This window comes from Clupea harengus, chromosome 12 (assembly GCF_900700415.2).
Source record: "Clupea harengus chromosome 12, Ch_v2.0.2, whole genome shotgun sequence".
NCBI classification, from domain to species: domain Eukaryota; kingdom Metazoa; phylum Chordata; class Actinopteri; order Clupeiformes; family Clupeidae; genus Clupea; species Clupea harengus.
In genome coordinates, this window is record NC_045163.1 from 17,205,943 (window position 1) to 17,218,442 (window position 12,500).

The 12,500-nt window shown below is 46.3% G+C and overlaps 2 protein-coding genes across 2 annotated transcripts in view; one reads left to right on the forward strand and one right to left on the reverse strand.

Annotated features, from left to right (window-relative positions):
* dbh (dopamine beta-hydroxylase (dopamine beta-monooxygenase)) overlaps positions 1–1,583 on the reverse strand; it is a 19,810-nt gene extending 18,227 nt beyond the window's left edge. Inside the window, exon 1 of the mRNA XM_012834109.3 lies at positions 1–1,583. This exon is cut by the window's left edge and continues 83 nt beyond it. Within this exon, the coding sequence (XP_012689563.2) occupies positions 1–244 (244 nt within the window). The 5' untranslated portion in view covers positions 245–1,583.
* An 8,373-nt stretch (positions 1,584–9,956) lies between these two features.
* Positions 9,957–12,500, forward strand: part of fam163ba (family with sequence similarity 163 member B, genome duplicate a) — a 31,145-nt gene continuing 28,601 nt past the window's right edge. The window contains exon 1 of the mRNA XM_012834111.3: positions 9,957–11,564. The gene's annotated coding sequence lies outside the window, so the exon portion shown is untranslated. The remainder of the gene's footprint in view (positions 11,565–12,500) is intronic.

The window sequence follows — 12,500 nt, forward strand, 5'->3', positions numbered from 1 at the left end:
GGACCCCGTGGCGTGGCTCCTTGACCCACAGCTCCAGGTAGACCTCCTGCCGGGCGTAGCTGACATTCCAGGAGAGCTCCAGCTGCCCGGCAGGGTCCAGGGGGACGTGGTAGCGCAGCGGAGTCCGCGAGGGGCCACTGGTCGTCTGGTAGGAAGCCACCAGAATGACCACCAGTGTGGCCAGCAGTGTCAGGTACATGAGGGTGACGTCTTGGAGACGCAGGTCTTTGCTCAGCAGTCGCATCGGCCCTCCGCCGGGGTCCTTGAGAACTCTCCTTCTTTCTGTCTTTCTTCCTGTTTTTGGGTAATTGTTTTTGCCCTTCCTTGTTTTATTTTGCTCTCTTCTCGCTGGTTTGACACACAATTACAGTATTGTCATTCAGAACTCAAAAACGTCAGAGGTGTTTCTCCTTTGTCCTACCTGGTGTTAGAGGAGCTCTTAGTGTTTTTTCTCAACTGTGAGGGCTCTCTTTCTAAAAAAGGCTTTTATACAATTTGACTTTGTCTCTTCCGGTTTAACAATGCAGGTCTTTTTCGCCCGAGGTGTTTCTTTAGATTTTTATCATTTAATACTGGTGTCTTTCTCACCTGCTTCTTCCTTCCACCTTCCCTGCCTTCTCTCTTACTTTTTCTTTCTTTCTTTCTTTCTTTCTTTCTTTCTTTTTCCTTCTCTCCTTCAGTTATTTTCCTGCAGTCCTGCCCTCGCACCCATTCCTCTGTTCTCTGGCTCTGGTTCTGCTAACCCCCGTACTCTCCGGCCACTCTTTAAAAGCTCAGCCTCCTGTTGCAGCCTGTTCTTCATCCCGCCTTAATCACGTTAAGCTTTATTAGGCAAAATTCAATTGTTCTGTTTGCTTTAGCCCTCAGGTCAAACTGTTTTTTTTTTTTTTACATTTCCCAGTCTCCAAGCCCAGGCCTGGTGGACCACTGGTAGCAGAGAGGCAGTTGTTGTCAGGAGAGGGGTCATGCTGGATTTTCCCTGTGTGATGATCGAGCGTGTTGCAATCGCTCTGAATATTTTATCATGGCTACCGATTGCGAGCTGATCTTCGCAGCACCACTTTGTGCAGACGAGTGTTGTTGTTTGTACTCCCAGAGGTGCTCTGTATTAAATATTCTACTTGACTCCTGTGAAGTGGCTTGTGTGGGTGTGTATATACTCACGGACATCTTTATTTTTCAACTGAGCAACACTTTTGCTCTTGATGTTTCTGTGATGTTGTCTTTGATTTTGGGCTGATGGCATGCCATGTATATCTTGAGAGCACATTTTAGGGAATATTTATACCAGATAGGCAGAGAACGGAAGAATGTAAGAGGAAGACATGGAGAAAATATTTGATTCTTCTATATATCTTAGGTCACTGGACAGGATCATTTAGCAGAGAGATTGAGCTGATAAAAGAGCCACTTTAAAGGTTATTTTTGGGTAGGTTATGCATAATATTGAAATTCTTGTATGATTTCAAGCTAAAGAGTGAAAAAAATAGTGTGAGCATTGTGTGTTAGAGGTGGGTTAGGAGTGAAGCCTTGTCTGATTGCAGTCAGGGTCACAATTGTAATCATGTAAATCAGTTGGAATAATAGTCATGGCACTTCCTAATGTTAAAATATAGCCTTTTTGTTTTGGAAATAAGCCACTACATTCAGATTTATGCATTGTAACTTGAGTCAAACGTGACAGACAGCTCTACAGACACACTGACATAAAATCCTGACCCCTTTTTTCCCTAGTAACTCTCACCAGATTGAAATCTGTGTGGGAGAGCACTGACTGTGAAATTATTCACATGAGCATTCACAAGTCTCATCGCACAGGCACTCCAAACATAATCGCTCACCTAGCAGTGTTGTCGAGAGCGAAAAAACTCTCACCAGGTCTACCACAACCGGACAGAGTGAAGAGGGCTGATATATTTAATTTGCCCTTGTGTTAATAATAGGTGATGGGGAAACAGTTACCTGGTTGATATCTGGGCTGTTGTCTTACCTGCGCTAGAGAGAAGAATGAAAGATTTGCCAAGGTGCTTTGGTCTTAAGTGTCCAGGGAATTGCAGTGATTAGCATGGCATAAATACCACATTGCCATTTGTGTTAATGGAGGCACAAGTCATTGAGGAGAGCCCGTAAATGATCAGACCATTTGCTGCCTGGGCTTGTAATGGCCTTTTGTGCTGTAACAGAAACACTCTTTTTTAAGAAGAATTAGAAAAAAATGGTTGGAATTGAATTGGACACACAAATGAGGTTGTGCTAATTGCATTAGCCCACAGGCTGTTTAGATGTGTGTGTGTGTGTGTGTGTGTGTGTGTGTGTGTGTGTGTGTGTGTGTGTGTGTGTGTGTGTGTGTGTGATAAAGATGCAGTCCCATCAGTCAATATTTCCCCACACTTGAGGTTCAAGCAGCAGAGGTACCATGAGGAGACGGGAACACAGGGTAACGACACACAGACGGATTAAGAGAGGACATCAGCTGTGCTTTGCTGCCTGAACCTGACTCCTCCATGGTAAGTAAACATCCATTGTTTGGTTTGTGACTGTAAGTGACACTTCAGTGCAGCGAGCAGGTACGACTCCAAACTCTTGTAGCTGACCTATCGATCAATTAACCTGAGACTCAGACCCCAACCTGCATTGAACCAATTAACAAAGCTCGTTTGGGCGAATTACCTGGGACCTGAGACCTGTGAACAGCCGGCCAGATATTTTTACCCCACATAGCAACTGACTCCTGGACGGATCTGGTCTGAATCTGGACCACGTCTGGCTCAGTTCCAGCTATGGACCCGGTCCGTTACAGAGTCACGAGCTGTCTGTAATGGCCTTCAGTGTTCCCGCATGAATCGCTCACGTCCACGACTCACTGGGAGCCAACCCTTGCAGTGGGCTTTACATAAATCTCCCAACCCCTCTGAAGCTAAGCCAAGTTTCTGACCAGAATAAGATAGGACCCGACCCGACCGCGCCTCACCGGACCTCCCTCCCTGGTGCCTCACCACAGATACGCAGGAGTATGACTCGGGTACCTTGAGTTAGATGGGGCGAGACACACAGAAGAGGGGAGAGACTTCCCAAAGCTTTATATGTTCATTTCAGTGTTGCTGGAAGTTAGCAGTTCCTGGTATTTCCCACAGCTGACATCATTATGAGTCATCAAACAGTGTGTGGTGAGCTCCAGAAATAGTGGCTTCCATAAGGCTAATTTGTGTGCGTGTGTGGTCCTAGTTTGTGTTCTGTGTGTGTGTGTTGCACACTTAGTATAAATGTATGTATGTATGTATTATATGTTTGTGATATATTGAATGAACTGAATTTGTGTGATACATGTGTGAATGGGAATTTAGGGGATGGATGTTTGTATGTTAGTCTGTAGTATGTGTGAATGTGAATTTAGGGGATGGATGTTTGTATGCTAATCTGTAGTATGTGTCGATTTTCCTGCCTTACATTTGTCAGTACACCTGTACATCTCTTGGTTTTGTCCCTATGCAAATAGAATCCATATGCAAAGAGATCCCACTGCAGAATCATCTCCCACCTCACCTGTTGCTGTAAGCCTCTCCTGTGTCTGCGGTGTGTGTTGTTTTAAGAGCCCACCTGCCTCTCTCTTCCTCTGAGGCTTGATAAGTGACCTGTGAGTGAATGAGAGGCAATGGAGATGGAGCACACACACACACACACACACACACACACACACACACACACACACACACACACACACATACACACTGGGCCAGGCTCATCAGCTTAGCCTTGCCTCAGGCTCTCCTAGGGGAGGGAGAAGGAGCATCCGGCAGCTGCCAATTGAGGCGGCTCAATCAAGACACACGGAGCTGATGACCGCGGTGCTAAAGGTTATCTGTACCCCTGTGGCCATAGTGGAGGGGGAGAGGAGGAGGGAGGGAGAAAGAGAAGGAGAGGAGGATAGGGAGATGGACATAAGGAGGGAGAGGCTTGGTGAGATGAAGGGAATAAAAGAGAGAGAGAGAGAGAGAATATAGAGTGTGAAAGAGAGAAAAGAGTAGGAAGAGCATAACATGAAAAATAGAGGGGGGAATGCCTAGGACAGGGAGGTATGGATCGAGAGAGACAGATTTACGAGAGGTGGCAAAGGTAAGGACAGACATAAAGGAAGGAAGAGAAAGGAAGAAAAGGAGGGAGAGAGGGATGAGGAAAGAAAACTGTGGTTATATTTTGGGTTAAACAGATGATGTGTGGGGGGGTGTTGTGGAACAGAAGCCACTCTCGTGGGTTAACGAAATGATGTGTGGGGCAGCTGTCAAGAGGATGTGTGTTTGTGTCCCAGCATGTCTGTGCACTTATATTCCTGCAGCCGTAAAACACACACACACACACACACACACACACACACACACACACACACACACACACACACACACAAACAGTGCAGAACAAAGAATATGAATATACATTTTAAAGGGAGAAAAAGTACAGCATTGACAAACTATACACCTTTTGCTTTGGAGCATTACATTTGGCACAAGACCTTTTTTTTTACCATCACACAACAATATCCGAGCACATGTCCAGCATTACTCACGCAGGGCTGTGATTTGGCCTGTGTGAGGTATTACCAGAAAAAGCTGCACGGGGGAGTCAGGGTTTAGGGAGAGATAGCATGGTTTTAAAAGAGAGCGCAAGGGAAGAGCGAGAGGGAGAGCGAGGGAGGGAGGCCGTGAGATGAAGTAAGAGGGATAGAGGAGTCGGTGTGGGAGTTGAGAGACTGCGAAGGGAAAACAAACAGATGGAAAATGGAGCGACAGGCCTGGCCAGCCTCAGAAATAGAAGCAGGGTTACGGAAGGTGGGGATGACGCGGAAAAGACAGGCGATATGCGTCTGCGGAGAGAGAAGGCACGGCACAGCAAGGCGAGGGAGCGAGGAGGAAATTCTATTTGCAAGGGATTTGCTGCATGTGTGTGTGTGTGTGTGTGTGTGTGTGTGTGTGTGTGTGTGTGTGTGTGTGTGTGTGTGTGTGTGCATGCGTGTGTGTGCATGCGTGTGTGTGTGTGTGTTTGTGTGTGTGTGTGTGAGACCATGAGCTTGCATGTCTGCTGTCAGAGATTTATGTTCTGGCATATAGAAGGAGAAAGAGAGAGACAGGGCGGAGAGAGAGAGAGAGAGAGAGAGGCTTTGACAGGAAAAGAGAGAGGGATGGCTGGAGAGAAATGGAAGGAGACAGGGAAACACTATAGGAAAAAAAACAGAAAAGAATACAGAGAAAATGTGAACATCTGAAATTGAGAGAGAGACACAGAGAGACAGAAGGAGATAAAGATAGATGAACAGGGCAACAGAGACTGAAAGAAAGAGACAGACACACATGAAGAAACATAGAGGAAGACATATGAACAGACAGCCAAGGAGATAGACAAGAAGACAGAGACAGGCAGACAAGAATCAGACAGACAGAAAGTTAGACAGAGATATAACAGAGAGATAGGGAGACAGGGAGATAGATTGAGACAAACAGACAGACAGACAGACAGACAGACAGACAGACAAACAGACAGTTAGGGAGGGAGGGAGGGAGGGAGGGAGGGAGGGAGGCACAGGCAGGCAGAGAGACAGGGAGGGACAAAAGGACAGACAGACAGAGAGAGCATTACCCATCCACAAGCACAAACTGTGATACCCAGGGTACTGGTGGCCTGAGGCTCCCTCTGACATTATCGAGCTGGGAACACTCAGTCACCACAGCTTCCCACCCCACCCTACACACACACACACACACACACACACACACACACACACACACACACACACACACACACACACACACACACACACACACACACACACACACACACACACACACACACACACACACACACACACACACACAGCCCAACCCATCCCATACACCAGCCTGGACAGGACAGGCTGCATCTGTAACAGTCTCCCAGACACACAGATCTGAATGTCATTTGTTTTAAACAATGACTCACCACCCCAATGAACCTTGGGCCACTGTTATGGTATATACTGTGATATGATAAAAGTATAATGTCATGTTGTGATACACACTGTACCATGACTCATGATTATGCCATTTCCTCTCCTTGTTCAGTTTTATATCCAATTTCACTATTGTCATTCTTCTTCGTTTGTGTTTAATTGTCATTTTCTGGATTGTATTCTGTATTCTGCTAGAAAGGTGCTGCATACAATAAAGTGTACATTATTACCACACATATTGTCTAATAATACTGGACAAACACAATGATGTATGTACTGTAGGATATGATATACTATGGTTTGATACAATGGCAGGATTTACCGTAATATAATGGAATACAATATGGTGCACTGTCAATAAAATACGTAAGGACTCAAAACCTGACCTGACAGTGTGACAGTATTATGGGAACTATGATGCAAGATCATACAAACACACTCCTCTGAGCATGTCCACAGTATTTAGAAAAGCACAGTGAGTTAGGTACTGTATGATATGCTGTACCATGAGAGGTCACTGTGACACACAGGATTTTTTTGTGACTAGTAGCTAGAAGTGACTAGTAGCTTACTGCCTTATTCCTTTCATTCAAACCAGTCAAGTCCAATCAAATCCCTACAGTCATCATAGTACTATACCACATGTCAGATGACCAGAACCACTGAAAGACAGGGGGGTACTGCTCTCCATGCCTGGAGAGCAAGGGACGATCCATTTGGACCGAGGCACAGGGGGTGTAGTGGGCAGAAGCTGGATGGATGGATGGATAGATGGATAGGGGGTGCGGATGAAGGGAAAATAGCCTCTCTTCCAGCCGTCTCCCTCCATTTATAAATATTTCACTACCCCTGTCACTGCAACACCGCAACACAGACCAATCTCGGGCCTCTCTAATATTTGGGGGCTAAATAATTAATGCAATAAAAATCCTGTTTTCCCTTCTCCCTCAAACAAAAAAAGCCAAGGCTGAAAAGGGGAGCTTGGAAGACGGGGGCTGTCTGGGTCGGGTGGTGGGGGAGAAACTAGGGACTGAGTTGGGCCCTTCTCAATATCACAATCCAGCCACAAGACAATAAGTCTTTTGTGCTCAGCACATCTGCGACTCCAGCTCCTAGTCTATTACGCCACAAAGATGCCCCTTTTTGATTTACCCATGTGTTAATATTTAGATGCTATTAAGAGCTCATAGAGGGTCCCGCAAATGTCCTCTAGTCCTGATGCAATCTATACTCTCGATATTGTTCCCTATGCATGATATGTATCCAGTAATTGATTGCTTGAAGTAGACTGCAAAAACCTTCCCTGTGTCGTGAATATGTGGAACCGCGGATACTGCTTAAAGGGCATATGTGCATACGTTCCATTGTTTATGCGCATAAATGCATGTACTCAGTCATGCCGCAGTTTGTTCTGTCATCGTTTGTCATTGCAGAGGAAGGGGACAGCCAGGCCCAGTGCGACGCACATGCGTTTGGGCCGAGCTCAGGCGGTCTGGTTGTGTGCGAGGTGGCATCGCCGATTACGACTCGCTGAACCCGCCCTGGCCCATACACTCGCTATTTAAGTGACAGATGTACTTAGGAACAGACACACAAACATACAAATTATTTGACAGGTTTTGTTTTCAACCATTGGGACATGTTTGCACAAATCATGATAATTTTTCTCATGACATGCCTTCCTGGAAAAAAATGTACATCCCTGACGGTTGAATGAGCTGCCATATGCGCTTCAAATCTGGAATAGTGCAACTGTACCAGGCAACTGCACCCTGTGATGATGACTGTAAGTGAAGCCACAAGCCCAACTGACATTACAGATCAATCAAATTAAGTCAGGGAAAGGCATGGTATATTGGTGTAATGTAAGGACTAAATAGGTTCAAAAACATGTTACATGCATCACAACTGAAATGTGTAATAGGTAACTGATGGGGACTGAATTGGTGATCGCAAAAAGTGGTGGGGACATATCCCCAGCATCCCCTGCATAAATGACACCCATATTTAAAGGTGCAAGAGAAACTTGGTCTCTATCTGTGTGGGACATCTACTCGTCTCCTTTTCCAGGAGTTCATCTCTTTCCAATAACAATAGCCAGGGCTGCAGCCTTGTCCTAACCAGCCAAATTATGAAAGGGTCCTTTGAAGGGTTCTTTAATAAAAGGTGCAATTTAGATCTTATGATCTCAGATAGCGCCACTGAGTGCCACTAGAGCAAACTAGTGTAGTACTCCACAGCAGCAACCCTGAAGAGCCTTAAAAGGTTTTGAACAACACTGGTATGTCTGCTTACTGGGTCTTCAGTGATACACTGAGTTAGCGTTGTTCTATTGTGCTGCAATCATTGTGTGCCTCAGAGTGTATTGGTTCTGTCGGTAGGTTTGGAAAATGCAGAAAGCAAACAGATGTGTGGATGCTACAACTGTGTCTATGCAGTGGTATGTGGCTAATTTATGGGGGCTGGCGAGCTCATGCAAGTTCGGTGCGCTGCAGGACAAGGTGATCCGCAACCCGTTGATTGAACATACCAACAACGCGCAAAGCGCGCGAGTCACTCGAATCAGATGATTTATCGCTGTCTAAGGCAATTACCATTGCGTTGCAAGTGGAGAGTGTAGCTGAGTGTGCAGCTACACAAACTAAACAGCATGTGGCCACCTCCAGCCAAGCAAGCCCCTCTGATCACTCTCTCCACTCGAGGCTGCCCCCCCTGCCAGTTTGGCCTAAGCTCTACCCCCAGCTGCTTCCGGAAGGTCACGGTCAGGCATGCACACAATGATTGCAGCGTAATAGAATAGTGCAAACTCAATGCACCACTGCAAGATCCAGTGATACTCTGCAGTGACCAGTTGAGGTCTGTTGTTGCCGGTGATTGTCCCAGTGGGAGAAGAGAGAGTCCAGGAAGTCGATGATGACCTGAGAGGTCATAGTGCCAATAGTGGTGTGGTCTGGCCATTTGGAGTGTAGGTGGTGGTGGGGGACCCCATGGTGCTCATCACAGATATCCAGCCACAGGTGATCCCATGCTGTATGCCACCGGACGCAAAGGCAATGAGCTTCTCAATGTCGTCCTGAGCCTGTGACAGCACAGTCCCTATCGCTGTGGTTGACGCGTCACAGGTCACGAAAGTGGGGGTGGAGATGAGCCAACACTGGAGGTTAAGTAAGTTGCACTTTGAGACCACACCCACGGCTCGTCCTTACGCAGCAGCTGGTGCTGTGGGGCTGTGGTAGCAGGGCACTGAGGGAGGACCTTCAGGTCAGGAAGGATGCCCAGGAAGGAGGTGACCTGAGCAGCTAAGATGGGCTTGGGGATGGTCTGAGTGGTGTCCTAGGTGGACTAGAGTGGAGTTATGCCACCTGCTGACAGCATGGAGAAGACACATTTTTCAGCATGGAGAGTTAGCTTGTGCTCAGCTAGGAGTCCAGATAGATGCTGCACAGAAGCTTGAATACATTTGATTTATATAGCCATGCCATTGTAAACATAACTGATACCCACAGGTATCAGGGCTAGGAAGTCAGTGCTAGTCCATCCATATTGATGCTTTGTGTAAACATTTGTTTAACCGTAGCGTGCCATCCCAAAATCTGGGTAAATGTTTTGGTTGAAATGGAAGGATAGACTTTCCTGAGTAAATGCCAAGGGGTGTATTCCTTGTTATGACCTACAGTACAGTACTTAAGGTTCTGGTACATTAATACTTTAACTTGAGTCTACTGCTTGGGGAAATCTGTTTGTGATAAAATGTGAACAGAATGAATTTTTGCTGTGGGGGGAATATTCGAGGATATTTTAGAATGTCTTGCTAATGCTCACTGAGCAAGCTGTAGCTTTTGGGTTAAAGCGGGTATCCCCTTTGAGTGTGGAGAAATGTACTTCTGCTGAAGGCTAGCTTTTTGTTTCCTTATATAATGCACATACTGAATAGAACCGCTCTACATCTATTCAATCACGACTCTTCTCTCTTTGCTCTCTCAGTGTTTGTGTGTGTGTGTGTGTGTGTGAGTGAGTGAGTGAGTGAGGGGAATATTCTCCATGTCCGATACACAGGAGATGAATTATGTGCGCTGTGTTGACCGTAAACGACCGCTGGTTCCATCAAACGGTCGGCCGAGAAACAGCTGTGAGAAATGGGAAAAGGACTTGCAGACCGTTTTATGCGTTTTGCCTCTGTGGTCCCAGCTGCGATTTTCATTCAGCTTACAGGCCTTCATTACGCACAACTAAATAGAAAACAAAACTGAACGTGTATGACATTTAAATAAAATACTACAGATTCAGAATAAACTCCACAACTCTTGTCATTCTGGCACTGGGGGAGTGGCTGAGTGCATAAGTTCGTCAGCAGACACCACCATCTACTTTTCCCGTCTGAGAAATGTTCCACGCTTCAGGTCCGAATTAGTTTAATGTGCCATTCGCCCATAGTCAGTTCTCGGACTGATGAGAAAAGATAATTTAGCCAGCCATCAATGTAAAGTAATCACTCATACTCCTGCCGCGCACACTTGGGCAGTTCCGCTGGGCTTTAATTAATGCTGGGAGACTAGCTTTTCGTTTTCCCCAGTGATGTGACCACTACAACCTCTCCGACGAACATCATCGCTGCCTGGAATTGTCGCCCAGTCTTCACACACGCATCGTAAGCGTGCGGGGGAGATTTATAGGGGGCTTTAGCCCGCGAGATCAGCAGCTGCAATTACTCCGCGCGAAGATCCGGGGAACAGCTAGCTGCTCAGACGTACGGTGGCCCTAGGCGTCCGTGACTGTCAACGAGGCAGATACGCCAGGGAAGGTTGCGAATTCCTCCCGGTTGTTACGGCTGAGAAGGGCTTGAGCTTGCTCGCAGGATAATGGGAAACGGCTTCGTTACGAGGAGCTGTAATTTCCAAGTTGCAGACCGACAAACGGGTGGGCTTCACTGAGAGTGCACCTGTTTCGTGTGGTTTGGGAGTCTTACGCACACGGGGCTCGTTTTCCTCGCCGAAAACAGACGGAGTGTCTACTAAATAACAACCTCGCTGTGGAAAATAAAAGCCTACTTGTGATATTTGTAATATACGTGAGCGCCCTTTAATCGTCGCCGCAGCCATCCTTTTGGAAGTTACAATATTTGTATTCCCTTGCTACTGATGTTCAGCACACCAAAGGAGGTACGACTGATGTGAAGTTGAGACAGCTAATTTCTTTTGAAAGTGGTGGACTAACTTACTAAAGGGATTACTGCGCCAATGACTCTTCAGAGAGTTTGACGGGACACGTAATTTTAATTAGACACCGCGTGTTATTCCGGTTGAAAAGCCTACATGGAATCAACAACTTGAAAAGGAAATACGTTTTTTTTTTTTTTCAAATATAATATTTTTGTCTTCTTCTGGCATGCTTGGCTACAGTGACATTAGCTCCGTGTGCTCCTCATGTTGAAGCCGTTGGGTACACTAAGAGTCGACCAAACTATCCCCAAACATCAGCCTGAGGCACTGGGAAACACCTGCCAACTTCACCCGAGCCCTTGGGCTGAGTATCCTCAAGCCCGTACCTCCTGCCTATGTGATCTGCTTCATTTCTAAGGTTTCTGGAGGTAAGCTTATACAGCGTGCATATTTAAACCATTACAGTTTTCATAAGGTCTGCAAAAAAATGGAATTTCAGACCATGCTTGGTGTGGCGGATCAAAAGGTTACACTACTGGCTTTCACTTTTTGTTTCACTGGAGGTTCATAACAAATACCCATCAACTCGATCTGTTCACATTTACTGGATGCGGTGTATTATCTGCATACTTTATGTCATGTGTTTCTTGATCAGCTTTGTTCGACCAGTAAGTCGCTGTGAAGAGTCGACCAAAAATAATTCGCGCCCCCTGGTCTTTGGTGTGTGGGCAGCAGCAGCCTACTTTTATCAGACGGCCCTGTTCGCTGTCCATGGTGCTGGAAGAGAGTCTTGTGTTAATGGCACCATTTTGCTTCACTTAGTTGAAAGAGTATATACATGGATATACACTTTCTTTCTATATCTATGTCTCTCTTGACCTTTGCGGTATGATCTGATGACACTCATACACAGCTTGATACCGCACCTATCTGGAGTTGAGTCAGTTGACTTGAGAAATCACAGTGTGATCAATACCTCTTGCCATGACTTGTGTCACTGCCCAGTTCAGTCACAGCTCGCCACTGCTCATATACTGACATGACCACCTCCAGTAAGGCCCAAAAATCCACCAAATCAAGTGGATCATTTTGTGTGTCACTCACCCAAGCTCATTATCAGAGGCAAACAGAGAGTGGTCTCGTGAGTTTTTGGTGTTGGGCTGGATGCTGGGTGCTGAGATTTGTAATTCTGTGGTCATACCCAGCTTCTCCAGTGCCCCTTTTTGATGGTCTCACACCCTAAACAAGCTTGGGGTAATTATTCTGGTTCACATGGGGCCACACTGATTGAGAGGAGCTGGTCAGGGGAGAGTGAGATGAGGTTGGAAGCTGCAGTGAGACTGGAGAAAGTAAGAAGAACGGTC